Source organism: Podarcis vaucheri (assembly GCF_965113315.1).
Source record: "Podarcis vaucheri genome assembly, chromosome: 7".
Lineage (NCBI taxonomy): Eukaryota > Metazoa > Chordata > Lepidosauria > Squamata > Lacertidae > Podarcis > Podarcis vaucheri.
This window is the reverse complement of record NC_138765.1, coordinates 31,348,030-31,370,637: the sequence shown is the minus strand read 5'-3', so window position 1 is coordinate 31,370,637 and position 22,608 is coordinate 31,348,030. Positions and strand designations below refer to the sequence as shown.

The following is a 22,608-nucleotide window of genomic DNA, read 5'->3' as shown; positions in this document are numbered from 1 at the left end:
GATGACCCTAAGAATAACACAGTTATCTATAATCATTCAATTGCATTTTCCCCAATGCCCTTCTATATGTTTTTTTTAGACCTCAGAAAAATCTGGCTCCTTTTAGAAGGATCAGTGCCACCTCTGCTGCTACTTGGCCATGTTTCTGGTGGCAGTGGCTATCATTATGTTTTACTTACTCGGCACAATTTTAATAACGTGCCTATTTTTATTGAACTTCTAATTTGCCCTAAAATACTTCTGCCTACATTAAAAATTATATGCACATTCAGATGATGGTGCTCAAATAAAGAAGTGTTTCAGTACAGATTTTAGAGTTCTTTAAAAAGCTAGGCTGCTAAATGGCCATTCTTCAGGGCACTGTAACTCACTAGGGCAGAGGTTGCCAACAGTAATGTGCCAGCCAGTATCACCTACGGTGCCTGCAAAAGGTCTTGGTAAATATATATAACATAAGAGACTGTTTGATCTTCCTGTTCAAATTGTGTTTGCACTTGGCTTGGTTTCTCCTACGTTGAATATGCCTACATTTTTTTGGCTGCCCTGGAGTGGACACCTACCATCTCAGCTGCTCTGAACAGGTAAATTAGCCTACCCCCCAGCAGCCATTTTGACACTTCCTCAAAATATCAAATACGCCACACAGGCCCCAAAAGGTTGGCAACCCTTGCACTACGTTATGTTTCCCAATGTAGTTGGAATATAGCATGACACTACCCACCTCCCACCAAAATTGGGAAAAGTCAGCTGCAATTCTACATGTAGCTTACAGTGGGAGCAATGAGCTTTAAATGAAGTTTTCAAACATTGGAAGATGGTAGCCTCAAATGGATTCTCCTCTTGTTCACTCCAATAGGCAAGGTTATGCAGCTTCTAAGCCCCACAGAACACATTAAGAATTGCTTCTGAGTAGGCAGGCACAGGGTGATGCTTACAGTGGGGATAAAAAACTTCTAGCAACAGGCATGGGAGTTAAAGCTTCACCTGTGAACCGCTTGCCCACAAGCAGGGTGGATCATAGATTATTAGCAACACAGAGGTGCAAAATCTGGCCTTTTTTTAACTTCAAAAAATCAAGTATTTCGTCCTTTTTAAGATGGAAGGAACACAATGGCAACAATAGCACCGCAACAGAGAGACACAAATAGATCAGAAGGGTAGAAAGAGTAATCTCTAGTTCTTTGATTTTGTAATGCAACATCTGGGGCTGCATCTCCCATTATCCCTCACTATTAACTGCTTGCTGTGGATTATGTGAGCTGTGATACAACAAGAGATAGGGAGCCATGGTTGAAGGACATTGCTCCAGTCAATCAGGTAGAGCTCTTTCCCTCAAAGCTTTCTGCCCTCAAGTTATACACTAATAAAACATTCCGTACTCATGAAAGCTGCTATATACACAATTTCTTCTAAGTGCACAATCTGGCTTTCCACTGCAGGAGCTACACACAACTTTGCTACTGGAGTAATTTATCTGCTGCAAGATGACTGCAGCAGGATTTTGATTTGGCTGCGACAGAAACTGCTGTGTGAATTCGAGTTAGTTGTAACAGATAAAGGCAGACCAGAAAGGGGAACTTATTCCACCAAGCAAATCCTAGCTGATGCTCCATTTTTGCAACTGGTTTCTTCTTTAATCCGTACACCACCAAAAAATTTCATAATGCTTCAGAGATTGCTACTTATAAACTGGTGGTGGATGATCACTAGAGAGGCCAAAATAATTGGTTCCAATGGGGGCAAGAAATGTGGCTGGTTTAGGAAAACATGTCCTGCCTCAGAATACATTAAATATAGAAAGAGGAAGGCTGATCTCTGGTAGTAGGGATGGTACACTGATCATCAGGCATTGCAGGAGGGCAATTGCAAAGAAATCCAAGTGTGATGGTGAGCTGAGCTAGCTGGTGCAAGACTAGGCTTTTGAGTTTCCAGGCTGACCACAGCCTGTGTCTCTACTTGACCAAATAAATGAACGGATTTTTGCATCAACTGTCACAGTTACAATGAACACCAAAGAGGAGCTTAGGAAGTGCTCCCCCCCCTCCGGTTAGGGATCTGGCCCCTATGCCACACAGCCTAAGCTCAATGAACTAGGAGTGGCCCATTCTGTGGCGCACCTGAATTAAAACGTGAATGTGCTGTCCCCTGCCCTGCTCCACCACCATACACTGCCTGCCCCTCACTTCCACTGACACTGGAGCGGCCCGCTTCTCACCAAAACTCTGCAAGAAAGGGGCATTCTGTGAGTCCTTGGCACTCATCTTCACCCCAGGGGAAGAGGAATAGCAATATTGTGGCCAGCTCCGAATTTTACAGGACTCTCTGGATTCTGGTTTTTATGGGGCTACACAAGCGCAATTATGCTTAATGAGAGGTCAGCTATTTGCCTCATTATCTAGTGCAGTTCACACTGGGATTCCACCTCCTTCCGCATCCATTGCAGCTACAGCCCTAAAACCAACATTAATTATAGTTTGGGCGTGACCTTTACAGCGACCGTTTGCTTAGCCTCTGCCTGCTAGAAGATACTTCAAAAGGTTACTACATTCCTATTCAGCTGCAGTATTTGTCCCCTCCAAGTTTGCTTAGGAGCAGCCCCTTGCCCTGTTGAAGAGTAACAGTGCAAACCAGATTTCCCTATCCTGGTGGCATTCAGCTGTTGTGGACTACAACTCCATTCAGCTCCAGGCAGCACAGCCGATACTCGGGAATGATAGGAGTTGCTGTCCAAAGCTTTCTGGGGGGCACCCCTTGATCTAATCTGAAAAGCACATTTTCCCACAGTGGTAGACATGCCCTCGGAACTGACGCCCCTCTTTCTTCTCTCTTGATTTTCATCCCAGCCTCACGGCCTCAGCGACACCTGGCAGTCTGTGGACCACCCTGCAAAGGGTCACTTGACCTAGCATGGCCTCAAAGCTGCACCAAACTATAAGCCTGAACGTTCACCTGCCAAAGAGTTGGTGTACTTCTCTCCTACTACTGCTTTGTCACATCCGTCTTGGTGAACCTGCTGGACGGCTAACTCCCAGCACAGCCAGTGGTCCAGGATGATGATGAGCTGTAGTGCAGCCACATCCAAAGGGCCACAGGTTCCCCACCTCTGATTTACAGAAGGCATTACAATTTAGAAATGGGAAGCCAGGGAGCAAACGACAAGGCTCCATGGACCTAGCTGTCGTTTTCCAACTACATTTTAACACTTGTACCTCCATGCAGCCTCTTCCCACAGCTCAGAACCTCATGGAGCAGCCTGCATCCATCAGGACATCTCAAGAACCTGGCAGCAGAGGGTGGACTCTTTAAAACCAAAGAAACCAAGTTTGTCCCCAGTGAGGGGAGCTTGACATCCTCCATGGGCTCCCATTGACACTTTTTATTTGTCAGTCTTCCCACTCAATGGGAGGGTCAGAGTTCCTTGCTCCCTGTTTGGTACCAACCTGGCTGGCAGAGAAGGTTCAGGGAGAAGGAACAAGAGAGTTAAAGAAATGGGTACAGCAAAAGGCCAAGATAATCTTCCCCTTCCTGAGTCTATTTGGTCTCTTACAAAAAGGGAGAAGAAGGTAAGGGGAGGGAACGAGCAGGAGCCACCATCTTCCCTGAGTGAAACGCAAAACAGCCCTTGGAACTGTCCTTGGGTCATGGCAGCCACGCACTGGGGAGGACAGGCAACATCTTCCAGGCGCTAGTTCTTGCTGTAGCCAGTGGGGTTCTGTGACTGCCACCTCCACAAGTCCTCACCTGGAAAGGGGCAAGAGAATAACGGCAATGAGTTAAACTGGAATTTGCTACCACACTGTGGGGGTGGGTGCCACTACGGAGAAGGTCCTTTCCTTGATTTGCAGAGAGATTAGACAAATCCGTGGAGGATAAAACTAAAAATGGCTACTGGTTGTGATAGCTATGGTCTACCTCCAGGGCCAGCGGCTGCGTATAGCTCTGAATACCAGTCGTTGGGAATTGCAAAGGGGGAGAGATGTTGTTGCGCTTGTGGGCTTCCCATTGAGGCCCCTGGTGGGCTGCTGTGAGAGCAGGATGCTAGGCTAGCTGGGCTGAAGGCCTGACCTTGCAGGATTCTTTGCATGCAGGTGTCAATGCAAAACCCCACCCCATGAGACTCCAGGCGAACAGTGGCGAGTGAAGCAACTTGGTTGAAATGAGGAGGAGGGAATGGAAACCCATTTATTTCTCCAGCTTCCGCCCCTAGGAGTAAAGAAGGGGGAGGCAAAGGCTGGCAGAAAAGGAGCAGGCAGATGGCCCTCCGTGGGGAGGCTCCACTTACACATTTTGTCCAGGCCAAAAACAGCTTTCCAGCCCAGCTCCCGTTCAGCTAGGGCAGGGTTGGCGTAACAGGAGGCAATGTCTCCTTCCCGACGTGCAACAATCTTGTAGTTTATCTAGAACAAAGACAGCAGCCTGTCATTAAGCGGAGGGAAACAGACCAGGGGCAGCAGCCAAGATGATAAGACACATTACTATTAGTAGTACTATAATTTTGATTTATTAAGTCTCTCACTACAAAATAAAACCCTCTCAGACATAACAAATTAAGTGTCACAGGCAAAGAATGAAAATGAAAAAAATACGCATTACAGTGAAGCAAATCGCCAACAGCAATAAACAAAATGTTTATCATAAGCCATCAAATGCATGGGAGAAGAGAGTTGGAAGGATGTTAATGATGGTGCCAGGTGGACCTCACTAGGGAGAGCATTTTTTCATTTATTTAAAGGCAATCATTGGTAAGCTGCTTAATATTCAATTATCTGCAACCTAATCACAATGGCATTCCTTCCAGAAGACTAAAGCGCTGGTTGACGTTCTCTACTCTAGTGTGAGGCTCCTAGACCAAAATGTTGCCTGCTTCCCTCAAAAGCACCCTGCATTCTGCATACTAGGTGGGCTGGTCATGCCACTGGCAGAGGGGAGCAATGTGCCTCTCTATAGTCCCAGTATTAAAATTTAAAGGTACACATTCCAGCCCCAGTTTTATGCCAACTCTTTTTAAACAGGGTCGCAGATCAAAGAGGCCATGTTTGCCTCATATCAAAGGAGGCAGATTTTGGATCCCAAAATACTGAAAGCTACCTCAGGTATGGCAGGCATTTATTATTTTAGCACAGGCTAAATAGCCTACGAGCCCCTAAAGCAGGAGTGGGAACCTGTGGCAAGTCATCTGATTCCAATTCCCATCATCCCCAACATCATCTAGAAGGCCACAGGTTCTCCCCAGCCCTGCAGAAAAGTGGATGCAACCCATCAGCCATCTATGGAGACCTGGCTTGATAGCCAACCTGATCTTGCTGTCATAACTAGCACTGCGAACAGAACAGCCTGGCAATGGTCTGGTAAGTGCTAAAATGTGTGGGGAGCCTCCAGTCCAGGGGAAAAATGCAGGAATTCTCCAGGCCACTCCCCTTCCTGGCCTTGCTCCACTCTCAAGTGCTTTTGCATTGCTGGAATGTGTCCTTGAACATCTGGAGGGCAGCAGGTTAGGGAAGGCTGAACCAGACTCCTGCTTGGTGGTGGGCCCAGCGAGGGTTGGCCAATTGGCAATGCCTTCCTCTCTCTGGTCCCCTTTACCTAGACCCTAACAGGAGTTCAATCCCCCCTCCTGGAACCCAGGTTGTCCCGATACTCTACCTCTCTTCCCGACGCCTTCTCCATTGCCTTCACCATTTGCAGGACTGAGCAGCCGGTGCCGGTTCCAAGGTTGTATATCTGCAAAGATGCAACTCTTGTGACAAAGGCTTTGTCGACCTTATTGCCCTGTGCGGCACTTTCCAGGTGCCTGTCCCGAGGAACTTACAAATATAAGAAAAACTGCACCACAAGGGAAGGGTCTATAGGAAGGAAATGCATTCACTTTTCAGGTACACATCCCTAGAGCTTAGTTTCTGTAGGTTGTGGGAAGTAACTAAGGGGCCATGCCAAAGTCTTCATGGAAAAAGCATTCTGTGAAACGGGAAGTGTGCGTAATCATATAGGGTGGTGGAACTTTATTGGCACAAAATTTTGAACACACCCCTTCCTAAAGTGAGCCCGTCTCCTGAACAAATTAGGAGAAGTGGCTGGAGTCTGCAAGCAAGGATGCTCCCAAAATCCAGGTGACGGAGGCTCAGTTGACGTGGGCTCCAGCAGAAGACAACAGGGATGGAAGCAGTGCTTCTGACCAAGTCTATGCACTTCCCTACCTTGCAGCCACAGTTCTCCTTGAGCTTCTTCAAAGCCGCAATGTGGCCTTTGGCCAGGTCCACCACGTGGATGTAATCCCGGACGCCTGCAGAAGAAGGAGGAAACCCATCAGCCAGCGCCCTGGCCACCCCCTCTGGGTAGGCCTACATCTAACTTAGTTCAACAGTTCAACCTTTGCCAACCTGGTAGCCTCCAGATGATCCCATCAGCCCAGCTAGCTGAGTCGCCACCAGGATGGCGAAGGCTGAACTGGTTTATCATCAGAAGGAGGGATCAAATCAAATTTTATTAAACGGTCACAGACCAGATTAACTCGTACAGCTAGTCAACGAAGCATAACACCGGAAAAAACAAAGAACAATTTCAATACAAATTAGGCCATAACAGCAATTTAAAATTAGACAACATACATAAAATTAAGTATTTGCCTTCGCCTGCATATTGATATTGGAAAGCTCTTGTTTCCTGCGCCTAATAGCGGCTACACAAAATTTGGCCACATTGGTCGTAATTTCAGGAACCTTATCTTCTATCAAGGCTCTCAGACGTTGGAGTTCTGGTTCATTTTTACGCTTTTGTAAAACTGGGGCAATAAAGGTCAGGCGTAGATCCTCGTAGTATCTACAGTGCAGCAATACATGCAGACTTGTTTCCACTTCCGATGAGCCACATGGGCAAACACGTGACGCATATGGTTTGCCCTCATATCTGCCTAGCAACAGGGCAGAGGGCAAAACGTTAAATCTGGCCAGGGTAAAGGAGTGTCTGTACTTAGATATTTGTAAATCAGCCAGATAGTTTGCAGGTGAAGAAGAAGGAGGAAGCCCATCAGCCAGCGCACTGGCCACCCTCTCTGGGTAGGCCTACATCTTACTTAGTTCAACCTTTGCCAACCTGGTAGCCTCCAGATGATCCCATCAGCCCAGCTAGCTGAGTCGCCACCAGGATGGCGAAGGCTGAAGTGGTTTATCATCAGAAGGAGGGATGATAAATACAGACGCTATCCTGCTATGAAATGAAAGGAACAACCCAGGGAAGATTTTCCAAGCAGATCATGGATTTGCCAAGTTTGATTTTAAACAGGGCTTCCAAAAAAGAATTATAGGGATTCCGGTTTGCCAAGGGTGCTGGGAGCTGTTAGGAGACCCCCTATTCCCCTCCCAGTGCTTCAATTCCCAGGGAAGAGGGATTGTTAAACCACTCTGGGACTGAGACTCTCCCCAGGCCACACCCCTCACAGGCTATGGCTTGCAACCAGACTGCTTTCGCCTGGCTGGAAGGTGCCCTGCTTCTTGGTTGCCTGGATGGAAGACAGAGACGGGTGTTTCAAAACTAGCCTATCGTAAAGGTAAAGTTAAAGGGACCCCTGACCATTAGGTCCAGTCGTGACCGACTCTGGGGTTGCGGCGCTCATCTCGCTTTATTGGCCGAGGGAGCCGGTGTACAGCTTCCGGGTCATGTGGCCAGCATGACTAAGCCACTTCTGGTGAACCACAGCAGCGCACGGAAATGCTGTTTACCTTCCCGCCAGAGTGGTACCTATCTAGCTACTTGCACTTTGACATGCTTTTGAACTGCTAGATGGGCAGGAGCAGGGACCGAACAACGGGAGCTCACCCCATTGTGGGGATTCGAACCGCCGATCTTCTGATCAGCAAGTCCTAGACTCTGTGGTTCAACCCACAGTGCCACCCACATCCCTTTATAAGGGGACAATTCATGTTCATTGCTCCACCCATGTTTGCTGTTCCTGGCCCTGCCCTTCACTGGCCTGTGACCCTCAGAAGGTTCCCCTTGAAGTTTTCCCATCTTTGCCCTAGAACACATACAAAAAGAGAAAACACCCCCGTGCCTATATGTGTCTATAAACCACTAGGGTTAGAGGCCCATAACCACTCTGGCTTCCACATCTCCAAACTTCCCAGTGCCCAGCGTATTTCAAGTAGATTTGGGGGTGGAGGTATCTTTCCTTTCAAGCTAGGGTGATTCCAAGCAACTCACCAGTCCCATCCACTGTATCATAGTCATCCCCAAATACACTCAGGTACTCTCGGCGCCCCACAGCCACCTGGAGTGAACAGAAGGAAGAAACAACAGGAAGGCACAGGAGTTAGCAAGAGAAACGCGCTGTGCAAGAGGTGGAGCAGAGCAAACTCTCTCGGGGGGGGGGGGTCTTGGGTACCTGAGCAACGTAGGGCATCAGGTTGTTTGGGGTGCCCTGGGGGTCCTCGCCAATCCTCCCCGACTCGTGGGCTCCAATGGGGTTGAAGTATCGCAGGAGAACTGCGTTCCAGTCCTGAGAGAAGCAGCACAAGAGATTGGATCAGAAAATACCGCCCAGGAGAGCTGTATGGAGGACTCTGGCCATTTGCTTTCCAGTTCTGCCTTGCACAAGTCTGACTTTAGAGGCATGAGATAAAAAGCTTTTATTTATAGTGGTATCAGAAAAAGTAACATGTCACTCAAAGGTACAAAGAGGTAAAGCCACTTCTGAGGATCTGGCCACTGTTTGGTGGCCATGGATCAATGATCCACTTAAATATTATATGCCCAGACACAATTCATTTATATGGAATTACTTGTAACCAATCTCTGGCTTATGTCAATTATATTTTAAATATATGTTTTTATATACTGGGGCAGATAAATTGAGCTAAATGTATAGGCTTATGTTGGTATTACAAGGCCATGCACTTGTGGATTCTTAATATATGCCTTTCTTTCCATTAGTTCCAGAAGTAATGAAATAAGTAGTATGTATTGATATTAATGCTATATGAGTTTTTGCAAAAATGACAATAAAAATTATTTTAGAAGAAAAAAACAAAAAAAAAAACCCAGAAAATACTGCTGAGGACAATTGTACCCTTGCGTTATAAGGGGGTTAGTAGTGTGGTATGTTGCTCACTCACTGGCTCTGCCTTGCACAAGTCTCGGATCATCTCCTCGATGAAATACTTGGATTTCCCATAAGGGTTTGTGCAGCCTCCCACAGGGTGGTTTTCGTCAAGGGGGAGGTAGGCCGGGTCGCCGTATACTGTGGCTGAGCTGCTGAACACAATGTTCTTGACCCCGTGCTCTTTCATGGCCTGCGGAGGAATGCAGACAACCTAAGCTCAGTGCTCTTCCTCCAGACGTCTCTGGATGTTGTTGGACTGCAACATCCATCATCCCCGACCACTGAGATGGCTGAGGATTATGGGAGTCCAACAAGAGTCAGGGAGCGAAGGTCGAAGGGCACTGAGCTATCCAGGCTCCATTTAGCAGGGTTTCTGTTTGAAAGTGATTCCTCAAGAGCAGGAAGAAGCCCTGATGATGGGTGAACAGGACTTCCCCAGGCCAGGGCGGGCCAACTGATGGGACACATCCAACCCCTGCCCAGCCTTCCTCCAGGCCAACATGGTGCCTAGAGATGGAAAGCCTGTCGCACGTGATGCCGGAAGCACCTTTGGGCTGCTCTGACAGGCGTCTGTGCCAGACGCGAGATGGGCCTGCTACAGTTGACATCCTCCCGCAAACCCAGACTTATAAAAGAAGCCTTACAAACCCTGATGGAATAAGCCATGTTCCTGCTCACCTCCAGCAATCGGATGGTCCCAGTCAGGTTCACTTTGTAATATTCCAGCGGCATCTGGACAGACTCTCCCACAGCCTTGAGGCCTGCAAAATGCATCACGGCAGAGAAATTGTGCTGAGGGGAAACAGAAGGGGGAACTGTGTTAAGAATACTTCTGCGGAGGCTACAGTACGTTTTCTATTTATACGTGCCCATTTAAAAATAAATAAATGTTCCCCTAATGAAAAGCCAGAAGAGGGCAAAAAGCGCCTGTGGTGCTTTTTTTTTATGAGAAACGCCATTTTGTGTACTGATTTCAAAGGGCTTTTGGCCCAAGCTTGCAAACACACACACACCAGAGCCAGATGTCCTGCATCTCTGGCAGGAGAGCCAGATGCCAGCCTGACACAAGCCACAACAGGGCTGCGTGGCTCCTGAGTGGTGCAGATGCCACTTCTGAGTTCTGGGATTGACAGGCGTCACTCGTGGCTCCCCAGCAAAGCCCAAGGAGGCACATCTGGCGCTTTTGCCACATATCTTTAGGCGCCAGGCGAAAATGTTTTTCTAGAAACAGGCCTTTGGCTAATTAACATCCCATGTGTTTGTGGGAAAGGGGGCTATTGGTTTCTTTTTGTTCTTGTTTTTACTATGTATTTACAAAATACAAAATAATCATGTTTCGAACCACCCTGTGATCCTTCAGGTGAATGGCGGTATACAAAATAAATAAATAAATGGGCCAGAAATAAACACAGCAGGGGTGTTGGGGGAGCAGCATGGCAGCGACACAAAGATGCACGCACATTGGGAACAATAAAATCTCCCCAGAGGCTGAAAGGAATGCTGTGGGGAGGGAGGGGGTGAGCAGGGGAAGAGAGATGGAACCCCTTTCCTGCCAGCCCAAAGTGTAGTCCAAGACAGTGAAGACAGGAGATCTAGGGGACCACCACTGAGGAGGCCCTGATGCCACCCAGAGAGCAACAGGTAAGCCAGAATAGTGCCCTCACTGGCAGGGCAGAGGGGGCGATGCTCTGACCCATCTCAATAGGTGTAATGGGGAAGGAAACATTAAGCTGTAGGATCAGGCCCTCACCTTCTTGAAGAGGTTGTGGAGACCTGCCTCATCGAGGACATCCAGTTCCTGGAATGGGATCTTCTTGCCCACGATCTCCTCCACCCGCTGAATACTCTCAGGGACCGTGCTGCCCCCTGGGGAGAAAGACTGTTTTTGACACCATGCCAGAGTGGACCCAATTCCCAAATCATTGCTGTCCTCTACAATGAGGAAGACTTAGTGGTGCCTTTGGGGGGGCAGAAACACAGGGGCCCCCACTCAGCAGAGTAAACAGTTGGGGGACCCTCAAATACGGAACGGCTGGGTTAATGTTCACGTTGTGAGGTAAATACGTTTCCATCTAAGGACTTAAATTATCCTAACAGCACTACTGAAAGGACTCACACATCCAGATCTAGGACCCCCTTCTTAGGATTGGAATAGGCAACTGGTGGTCCAGGAGCTTGGTCTGGCCCTCAGGGACTTTCCATCCACGTTCCAGCCTAGAGCAGGGATGGGGAACCTGTGCCCCCCCCCCAATTGTTGGACTTCAACTCCTATCAGTCCCAGCCAGGATAGTCAATGGTTAAGGAATGGTGGTTGCTGTAGTCCAACAAACATCTGGAGGTTTCCCCTCCTTGTCCTAAAGAGTTAAATAAACCTCTGTTTTTGTGAATGGGTGAGTGCAGCCAATGTTGCTGCTCTTGATCCCTTCCACAGGTGGAGCAATAGTGGCCTGGTCAGATGACTGGCTGAGGTGCAGAAAAGCAAAATCCTACCACTGTCCCAGTTGCTGTTCATGTGGGGAGGTTGGATGAAAAAAGGAGAGCTTTTGTCTGTATCTCAAGTGAGTGAATGGGGAGGCCTAGGAAGAGGAAGGCCAAAGCCTGTGTTGCCACGCTGGGAAAGAGAGGGTTAAAGAGCCCTTTGCCTCTGCAAATCAGTGGGTGGAGCTAATGTTTCTGGCCTATGGGGCTTTGCTCAGTTATGAATCTCCCTTTGCTGAGTTGGACTATTGGAAGGGCCATAGCTCAGTGGTCGAGCATCTGTCTTCCATGCAGAAGGTCCCAGGTTCAATCCCCGGCATCTCCAGGTAGGATTCCTAGAGAGCTGCTGCCAGTCACTGTAGACAACCCTGAGCTAGATAGACCAATGGCCTGAGCTCAGCTGAAGGCAGCTTCCTGCATTCCTAGAGGTCCATCTAGTTCATCAGAGCATAACCTCAGGTCCCCAGATGTTAATGAACTACAACTCCCATCATCCCCAGCCACCTTTGCCAATGGCCAGGGATAATGGGAGGTGCAGTCCCAACAGAATCAAAGGACCCACAGTCTTCATGAAATGGTAGCGGCTCTCCATGGTTTCAGGACATGGGACTTCTCCATTCTTCTGGATACGCATCAGGTGTGATCTAGCAGGCCTCTTTTGCCAGGGATTGAATGTGGGACCTTCTATATCCAAAGCAGGTGCCCTACCACTGAGCTATGGCCCTTCTCTAAATCCCCATCAAACCAGTTGCTGCCAGCCCTGGCCTTGGCTGCCTCCTTACCTCGGATGGCATTGTGGAAATTGTCAAGGACCACAGGGGTGTAGCCGGCCTCAGCCAGTTCCAGAACACAGTGGCTCCCGATGTAGCCGGCTCCACCCGTCACAAGGATCTTTTCCGACATCGTCACCTGAAAGGGGACATGGAAGCTGCTTCAGAGAGGAGGGATGAGGGCCTTCATGGGAACCTCAGGGCTGCAGAAGCTTTCACAGAGGACCTAGGAAGGATGTCAGTGCCCCCAACTGATATCTGCCTGGATGGCACAAGAGGCGAAAATCCAGCCTGAGTCAAGGCAGGTGTTGCACAGCATGAATGCACACAGGTTTCATATATCGCGACTGCACTGGGGAAGTCGTGACATTCTTTTCAGGTCCAGAAGTCAGCAACCTGAGAGTTTTGGCTCATATTTAATAAGGGAACATAGCAAGTTTCTAGTCTTTAAGACTGCAACGGCAGGCTTGGAAATCAGACAGCGCCTGGTGATGTTTGAGAAGATGGGCTTCCAGTGGTGATGAGGTACTCAGGACACTAAAACTGCGCTAAGACAGTGCAGGGTTGTTGTGAAGAGAACCATGATGCCTTTGGGCGCCCTTTGCATGCTAAACAGAAATAGGGGAGTGTTATCTTCTCTGAAGATGTGACATTAACGCCACAGGATGAAACCCCCTCCAAGCCTGCCTCCTTCCTTCCCACAACTTCCCTCCACCTCAATGTAATTTGGAGTAAATTGCAACATTTACTTCATCATCTATTTCCCACTCCTTTGGGGTCCTCTGGAGGGTAGATGCTATACAGAACCAACACTGTTCTTAGCCAGGGACCAAAGAAACTTGCAGTTCGTGCGAGTGGTGAAAATATAGTCATCTGGGAGAGGACAGGATCAACCACTGCGTGGGGGGGGGGGAGGAGTTGGACTTTGACCAGGGCAATGAGTCACTTTGTTGAGATCCACCCTGTTTTGCGCAAGAACCAAAGAGTGGGTTGCCAACACCACAGGGCAGCTGCCCAAAAGCACACCTCTGGGCATGTGAGCCTCTTCACAGTCGGCAGATACATGGGTCAGCCCCACCTTTCTGCCCACTGAAAGAGGTTTCTGTCCTTCTGCTCCCTGGAGAGAAAGGAGGGACTGGAGCAGGAAGGGGTGGACGGGTGTTTAATCCTCCCAAATGGACAATTTTTTCCCCAGAGAACAGACAAGCTTTTAGTCTTCTTGAGCTGGCAAGGTTCAGCGTCTTGCTTGGAATAGAAGCCCTCAGAGTAGCAGCTGAGAAGACTAAGCCAACTAGACAAACTGGGCTCACTCCAAAGGCCAATGGAAAGAATATCCAAACACACATACACAGAGAAAAGCATTCATGTTGGGGAAAAATCATCGCAGAGATGTGGCTGGGCTGTTAGGCTTGGACTAAGGTTCAAATTGAGCCTCAGGCATGCTCCTGAGCAGCCTTGGCCAGATTACCCCAGAGCAGGGGTCTGCAACCTTTAAGACAAAAAGAGCCACTTGGACCCGTTTCCGAATGGGAAAAAACTGGGAGCCGCAAAACCATTGTGACATTTAAAACAAATATATCTCCGGAGCCGCGATCTGACAGAGGGCGGGAAGGTAACGTCGCACCGCCCCCATGCGACATCACAGCCAGTACAGAGCCCGCCACAGTGGGGAGTGTCGGGGCGCACAATGCGCCTCCTCCCCTCGCTAGTATCCGCCCTGGAGCCGCGGCAAAGGTGTAAAAGAGCCACATGCGGCTCTGGAGCCGCGGGTTGCAGACCCCTGCCCCAGAGCCTCATTTGTCTTCATCTGCAAAATGGGAATACATTGGGTCTCTGTCTATTTTTGGATCCAGCAAGAGTGCCCTGTCCTTAGCTTCAAAGCCCTTCTTGGCCTTGCCCCCTCCTCATCCCACGGCTCATAGTATTCAATAAACCCTTGTCCGTGATCTTCCCTCCTTCAGTTCCACCACCCTCAACCAACCAAAAATTTTCTCAAAAGATTTCATTCTTCCTCTGTCTGCTAGAAACTGCCTCCTACAATGCCAGCCTGATACCACCTCTCCCCCTTCAAAACCCACCCCCATCATTTTTGTGAAATCTTTGGCACAACCCCACCCCAATATCCTACTGAAGCCACATGCAACTGAAAGGGATACATATTTTATCCCCATTTCCTCCCTTCCTCTGTTGCACCTGCTGCCCACTGAGTCAAATTACAGATTGGAAATGCCATGGGGGCAGTGACTTATACATTGTAAAGTGCTGATACCACTATGGAAATGAACGATTAAAAACTAAACTAAAAACAAGGTGAGAACAAGGTCATGGAAGAGATACAGAGCATGGCAAACTGAAACCAGAAACATGCCTAATGTCCAGGCCAGCCTCCCTTAACCTCGTTCTCTCCAGATGCTTTAGGCTAGGCTGATGGAACCCAGATCATCTGGAGGAGAGCACCTGGTTGAGAAAGGCTGGTTTAGACACCCAGCAGAGGAAATACGAAGGACCCAAGTGTACATCTGATGCCCATTAACATAACTCTTACAAAGGCATCCGCCACAAAATCCCCAACACTTCCTAAAAGAGAAAAAGGAACAGGCGCGAGGAAATGGCTGGCAAATGACTATGGCTGGCAAAAAGAACTGCAGTTCAGCGGTCGAGCACCTTTGCATGCCAACAATACCCAGCTTCTCCAAGTGGGACAGACCCCCATACAAAACCCTGCAGAGCCACTGCTAGTTGCAAGAAGGACCAGCTCCCCATGTTCATAAGCTCCTATGACGAGCATGAGCTTCTTCCAGGGCCTCAAGCCCATTTTCACACCATAATAAAGCAGTTGTATGGACTTTGGCGCTCCTGCAAGCACATTTGATCCAATATAGTATTTGGATTATTATTTTTACTATTTTAAATCATGATTAGCCAAAACAGAAGCCCTGGTGATAGCCAGCAGCTATGATGCTTCCCCCCTGCCATTTCTCCTGGCTGAACAGACCATCTGCTTAGCCCCTTCTGGGACTGCCCTGGCGTAACCTCACTTGCGCCTCCGCCCAAAACCATGTTTTCAATCCATTTCTGCTTTATAATCTGCAACCTTTGCTGCAGGGTGATTAACGTTTAAGCTTTGATTGCCAGGACAGGCAATGGATATACTGTGCTTCCGACAACCGTGCAGTTCCCAGCACCCTCCAAATTAGCCAACTTTTAAAAATATGTTGACAGGTTCTGCTCCTGCGCCTTTAACAACAGCCTGAAAAGCACAAATGTAACAGAGAAAGCTTTTCCCATTTCTGTGTATCTTTATGTCTGGGAAAGCTACACTTGCTGGTGGTGGTGGTTGTTTTTTCAGGAGCAGGGAGGTTAAAATGTTGCTGGCTCAATTCCTGCATTGCTGCTTTTGCAGGGAACAAGAGAATTAAGCTCCGTGCCAGTTCAATCTACTTTCTGGCCCCCATCGCAGGTATGTTGAAACACAGTCACACCCTGTGGGTGTGCAGAGTCAGTTACATGGCTGGGAGCCAACCTGCTTCAGAGAACAGGATATGGAGACACCAAAGTCACACAGTTCCTGGTCAGAGATAAAAGGGGGAGTGGCATGATCGACTAGAACTCACCTGCGGAGGCCAGATACCTGCAAGTGGAAATAAAGCCTTAGGAGGAATGGCTGAGGGAGTTGGGTAAGTTTAGCCTGGAGAAGAGAAGGCCGAGAAGTGATGATCGCCATCTTCAAATATCTGAAGGACTCTCCTTCACTGGGGGTTTTTAAACAGAGGTTGACTAGCCATCTTTCAGGGATTCTTTATCTGTAATTCCTGTATTGCAGGAGGCTGAACTTGGAGTCTCCTCCAACTCTACAATTCTATGATAATTAGACTCTCCTAAACAGTAATCATTAGAATAGTAGATAGATTCAGGCATGGACTTTTCATATTATTATTAATTAGATGTATTGGTCACCTTTTTTTACCAAGGTAACTCAAAGCAACTTACGGTATATAAACAAAGAAACACATACAGTGGTATCTTGGGTTAAGTACTTAATTTGTTCCGGAGGTCCGTTCTTAACCTGAAACTGTTCTTAACCTGAAGCACCACTTTAGCTAATGGGGCCTCCTGCTGCTGCTGTGCCGCCGGAGCATGATTTCTGTTCTCATCCTGAAGCAAAGTTCTTAACCAGAAGCACTATTTCTGGGTTAGCGGAGTCTGTAACTTGAAGCGTATGTAACCTGAAGCGTATGTTACCTGAGGTACCACTGTACAGTAAAACCAGCATAAAAGAAAAACATTTGAAGCAAAATCAAAAGGGTGATTCTATCAAGGAGACCACAGATAATTAACAGCTAAATGTTTTTCTAAGCTATGTAATGATGGTGCCAGGCAAGCATCCCTGGAGAGAGCATTCCACAAGCTGGGAGCCACCACAGAAAAGACCCGGTCTTGTGTTGCCACCCTTGGACATCCTGAGGAAGGAACACACGATTAAGGGCTTCAGATGACACTCACTGGGTCCAGGTTGGTTCAGAGGAGACTTTAGAAGGTGGTAGGTATACAAGCTGTACTGTAGCTACACCAGCAGTGCCACACCAAGACCATCTGGCTCTGCTGGCATACCTTGAGTACACACAGCCCTCTGTTCCACAATTTGAGCGCAACTCTAACAGCCCAATAAATGAGGACAAGTTAAGGTGACTCAGTTATGTGAGAAGAAACACAAGCTGTCAACAACTGTAGGAGAAGCAGGAAGAAAGCTGATTTGAGTCAGACCTTGTACAAACAACAGAAAGAGACACTGTGATGGGCCAGATGCAGAAATCCAGGTAGTAGATCAACTAGCAGGAACACAAAAGCATGTATAATACAGACAGGTCTTTATTGGCATGTCTGTGAATTTTGACAGGTACAAATTGCTTTAAACCAGATTGTGGAGACATGTCTAGAAAATTTCTTTATTCTTGTAATGACCAGAAAAATCTTCTGTCATATCATTAATGAACCTTGTACAGCTTCCATTTATTAACTGGCAAGAGCCAAAATTTATCCTGGGTTACAAGCATGCTTGCAGCTCACAGCATCTGCATCGCTGAAGGGGTGCCTTTTCCTTAATCTGAAATCTCCTCCTTCCAACCACTATTTGTTCTGAAACCTGTATGCTGGAGGGGGCAGGGGCAAAGATTTCGATCAAGGAAATAGCACCAGAGGGAAATTTCAACCACTTCCCTTATCTTCAAGGCAGCTATGCAGTGCTGGTAATTAGTTAACCAAAAAGACAAGCCATGGTTTGGCTTGACATGTTGTCTGAACCCAGGCTCATGGTTTAGCTCCCCTGGACTAACCATGAGCTGTAAACCATAGGTTCAAACCACCAGCTCTGTTTCAGATAACATGCTAAGTAAGGCAAACAGTAGCTTGTCCTGGCACATCTACAGATTGACTGGCCGGGAGCAAAGTGACCTCAATCTCCTCTCCCACAGCCCATGCATTTGTGCTAACCCATGGCTTGGCTCAGCATGATGTGCAAAGTCTTTGTTGGCCATAGTATCACACCAACATGATGCAAGAATATGAAGATGAAGGGATGGAGCTACGAAGGTCCAACTTGCTAATTTCTCAGTGGCACTCACTCACCCAGTTCTGTATGTGAAAGCTCAGTCTGGGATAAAGTTGAAAGTGCGCCAAACCTTCCTGACAACGAAAGGGCAGGGGTGGGGAAACACTACACCAGTGTGGTGTAGTGGTTAAGAGCGGTAGTCACGTAATCTGGGAAACCAGGTTCGCGTCTCCGCTCCTCCACATGCAGCTGCTGGGTGACCTTGGGCCAGTCACACTTCTGTGAAGTCTCTCAGCCCCACTCACCTCACAGAGTGTTTGTTGTGGGGGAGGAAGGGAAAGGAGAATGTTAGCCGCTTTGAGACTCCTGAAGGGGAGTGAAAGGCGGGATATCAAATCCAAACTCTTCTTCTTCTTCTTCTTCTTGTTAAGACTCCAGCTCCCATCATCCTTCACCTTTGGCCATGCGGGCTGAGGCTGATGGGAGCTGGAGTCCAACAACATCTGGAGGGCCACAGGTTACAATGCCAAGAATGACTTCAATATGATATATTTGATTTTTTATTTTATGGTTCAGTTTCAAATACAAGGGAAAAGTGAGTATAACATGAAACATATCCTGTATAGAACTTAAGTTCCAAAAACATCACACATACACTATGTAAAAGAATGAATATTTACTACCCCCTTCTCTCCCCATCTCTCCCCCCACCATATACTGTATACAGCATTCAAATTTCACATTGAATAAAAACGATCTGTAAAAAAAAAGACTTTATGATCTGAAAACATATTTGTGATCCAAGAAATTATTTAATAAAAACAATTTTTAAAAAAGAACTTGCATTCCAAACAAAGCACACAGGTGTAGCCTCAGGGGGATAGGAAATGTTCTGCCACACACCTTAATATCACCCCAAACAGCCATCAAACCACAATATACTCCCAGCACAAGTCACGTGCAGCAAGGGGCTTAATCCCAAGTACATCAATTTTAATGAAAGAAAAGACATGAGAACCACATTGCTTCAACAACAACAGCATCCTCTAATCTAACAAACCCTTTAGTAATCTGTTACAATGTATTAATATGCCAAACTCAAGAGTAACAGCTTGTATAGACACAACTTTGAGGACATCGTCCACACTCCAGATATTTCCATGCTGGCTGCTACTAGAAGGAAATTTTTCCTTTACAGAAAAGTTCATCACTGCAGAGAAGCAAAATCTTCCCTCTATATGTGATGCTAGGCGATCTGAAACCTACAGACAGAGATTATGTAATGGGGAAAGTGCATCTCTGTGTAAAGAAAACATTGGGGTACACTGAACACCCCTGGCTCCCTGCAACACACTGGTTTCTCCTACTACTTCCTATTCTAAAACATAGGAAGCTGCCTTCTGAGGAGTCAGACTATTGGTCTATTTAGTTTATTATTGTCTTTTACACTGACAGGCAACTACAGTGGTACCTCTGGTTACAGACACTTCAGGTTACAGATGTTTCAGGTTACAGACTCCGCTAACCCAGAAATTGTACCTCGGGTTAAGAACTTTGCTTCAGGATGTGAACAGAAATCGTGCGGCGGCAGCAGCAGGAGGCCCCATTAGCTAAAGTGGTACCTCGGGTTAAGAACAGTCTCAGGTTAAGAACAGACCTCCGGAAGGAATTAAGTTCTTTACCTGAGGTACCACTGTAACTGCCTTGCAGGGTTTCAAGCAGGTATGCTTTCCAGGTCTACCTGGAAATGCTGAGCATTGAACTTTGGACCTTTTGCATGCACAGCATGTGCCCCAGGCACTGAACCCTGCCCTCTGCCATAGCCAACATTTAGCTGGTTATAACTTTAGAGGAAAAGCACAAAAGTTATTATGGCATAAGCTTCCACTGAGTAATTTGTTCGTCTTTTATTAGGTGCGACGACAGTCGGTTAGAAATATAATGGATTGTCCACAGTTTGAAGTGATCCAGACCAGCAAGTGGAAACAGCAGATAAACATGCCTTGCTTTGATTTTAACACACAGGTGTTTACTTGCATACTACTAGAAGCAAGATGCCAGCTCTGCCTCCGGATATTTAATTTCTGGAGATTCAGGAAAAAGCAAGAATAGGAATGCAGACTAACCTCCCCACTCACCCTCCACTAGCTCTTGCAATGTAATTACCCCATGAGCAAACAGGAAACGTAGGAATACGGAGAACTGCCTATACTGAGTCAAATCATTCGTGCATCTTGTGTACCTTGACTAACAGTGGCTCTCCGGGGTTTCAGGCACAGGCCAGCCCCCAGCCCTATCTGGAAATGCCAGGGATTGAACCTAACACCTTCTGGGCGCAAAGCAGATGCTCCACCACTGAGTGATTGCCCTTGAAGAGGTTTAAGACAGGTATCGGGAAGTAAATGGAGACAGCTGTATTGTTTCACAGCAGGTGGACACATGATGGAAACGATCAGGTGAAGGCTTTCCTTTGCATGGAGGTACAGCAGGCCGGGAAAGGCTGCTCATTTGCTAATACTCCAGCCTGCTGTTATAGGCACACGAGCAGAGCCATCAGGAAAAGGTGGCAACCTGATTGCACAAAGGCTACCCGGGCTGCTGACCTCCCTCGCTGAACACCAAGAGATCCTATTAACCCCCCCTAAAAACTCCCCCACCCCGCTTTTAGGATGAGCAGCATCCCTCGAACAGCATGGCATGTATTAAATCAAAACCTCAGTCAGTAGCATCTTCCTCCCTATGAGGTTTCAAATTGCCAGGGCCCTCCATTTCATTCACAAATATATAAAAATGCACACACACTGCCCGGTACCGCCTCCCAAACTCCCACACTCACCAGCAGCTCTGAAAGCGCCTCCAATTCAACAGGGGCGCATTCTTCGGCGCGTCTCCTTTAAGAGCTCCTGGGTCCCCCTCCTCCCTTGTTCCCTCCTGGCCCCGCCCCGGCCCGTAGCGTGGCGATACGCGGCAGCTTCCCCATGGAAACGTGTCACTCCTCTCCCGCCCCGTCCCCGCCCCCCGCTACGGGAAGAGGCAAGAGCCAAAAAGAGCCAAGCCATCAGCCATTGGATATACAGAAGTCGGCGCTGTCCTTCTCCCAGCCAGGCATCGGCTAGGCAGAGACCTGCTCAGCTCCAAGCTGCATTGTGACTGGCCTTGAGCACCTTCTCTGCTTGGCTTCAGATGCAGCAGGGCCAGCGGTGAGGGATGCTGGGAGTTGTAGTCCAACATCTGGAGACCCAAGGCTGAGAAAGGATGCCCTAAGTGCACCTTGCCAACAAAGGTCTGTATAATTAAAGCTATGATTTTCCCAGTAGTGATGTATGGAAGTGAGAGCTGGACCATAAAGAAGGCTGATTGCTGAAGAACTGATGGTTTTGAATTATGGTGCTGGAGGAGACTCTTGAGAGGCCTATGGCAGTGTTTCCCAACCTTTTTTGGGCAAAGGCACACTTGTTTCATGAAAAAAATCTCGAGGCACGCCACCATTAGAAAATGTTTAAAAAATTAACTCTGTGCCTATATTGACTATATATAAAGTAACTCTCTTTAATAGGAATCAAATAAACACAAAGATAGTATTTTATAATTACTTTATTATGAAATAGTAAGTAAACAGAAATATGAAAAATTATAAAATACTTTATTCAGTGCGCAACCTGGGCCTGTTTGGCTGAAAGTAATGCAAAATGGATTAATCCATTCCAGACATTTAAAAACAACCCCTAAAACAGCAATTTAACATGAATTTTACTATCGATAAAGACCATTGATCCATAAAATGAAAGCAATAAACAATGTACTGCAGTCACACAATCAGTCAATCAATCAGTCACAAAAACAAAACAAAAAAGTCAGAAAGACAAAAATGCAAAATAAACAGCAAAAGCAGACAGACCGCAAAACAGAAGCATGGCACACAAAATGGAGCACGTTTGGCTTCTGAAAAATGTTCGCAAACCAGAACACCTGTGGCCCACCGCCTTCCATAACCAGTCTTCAGCTTCCTTGCCTATAGCGGGGGGGGGGGGGAATTAGTTTCGGTCACTAACGACTGGAATCGAGCTGCGTGGCTGCTTTGCTTGCAATTCCCAACCGCACTCCTTGCAAAGAGGTGGGCCGGCCATGCAATTTAAAGGAGATGGAATCCCAGCCCGCGCCCCTGCCCCGCGCAGTCCAGTCTCGAGGCGCGCCCACCTGCCCGCCGGCAGCGAAGCAGCGAGCGGGCCTCCTGCGCCGTCCGCCTGCGGCTCAGGCGCTCCTCCAACAGCGGGTGCCGGTAACGTTTCGGGAAGCAGTGCTTCGCCACAGTTGGCCGGCCTAGGAAGAGGCCCCGGTAGACCCGGGCTTCGGCTCCCTGCTGGACCATCTCCAGCCCCGCCATGGGCGGAACAGCCGCTGCCTCGGACTCGGCGCCGCCCGCGCTCCCCTCAGCCAGCACAGCCGCCATCTTGGACGCCAACGGCCGCTCTCTCCGAGGAATGCGCCTGCGCCTTTCCTCGAGAATTCTTACGTACGGCGCGGGATCGGCGAGTTGGGCCGGCGGAAACAGCCGAGTCCGGAATCTGCACTTGCCGAAAACAGCCGAGACCCGAATCAGCACTTGCCGGAAACAGCCGAGACCCGAATCTGAACCTGGCAGACTTCGCAATCCATTTGCTTCCTAGCCTCTTGCCGCCCGACTCGCCCGCCTCCCTCCCACGGCACAGCAGGCAACG

At 48.0% G+C, this 22,608-nt stretch overlaps 1 protein-coding gene and 1 long non-coding RNA gene across 2 annotated transcripts in view; both read right to left on the bottom strand.

Annotated features, from left to right (window-relative positions):
• Positions 1-22,608, bottom strand: part of LOC309537430 — a 65,307-nt gene that overhangs the window by 28,325 nt on the left and 14,374 nt on the right. The window lies entirely within an intron of this gene.
• On the bottom strand, positions 1,634-20,843 carry GALE (UDP-galactose-4-epimerase). Its single transcript, XM_082231902.1, has 11 exons — positions 20,727-20,843; positions 12,355-12,481; positions 10,845-10,960; positions 9,773-9,886; positions 9,108-9,284; positions 8,378-8,491; positions 8,197-8,263; positions 6,195-6,280; positions 5,644-5,721; positions 4,283-4,397; positions 1,634-3,741 (listed from the first exon to the last, which is right to left on the bottom strand). Exons 2-11 carry the CDS (start codon positions 12,473-12,475, stop codon positions 3,686-3,688), a joined length of 1,044 nt encoding a protein of 347 aa, XP_082088028.1. The 5' UTR covers positions 12,476-12,481; positions 20,727-20,843; the 3' UTR covers positions 1,634-3,685.

Excerpts from the sequence above, each read along its gene's own strand:
- GALE (XM_082231902.1), bottom strand. The coding sequence starts at position 12,475 with ATGTCGGAAAAGATCCTTGTGACGGGTGGAGCCGGCTACATCGGGAGC. Across the intron at positions 8,264-8,377 it reads TGATGCCCTACGTTGCTCAG|GTGGCTGTGGGGCGCCGAGA; the intron begins GTACCCAAGACC and ends TGTTCACTCCAG. Across the intron at positions 6,281-8,196 it reads TGATACAGTGGATGGGACTG|GCGTCCGGGATTACATCCAC; the intron begins GTGAGTTGCTTG and ends CTTCTTCTGCAG.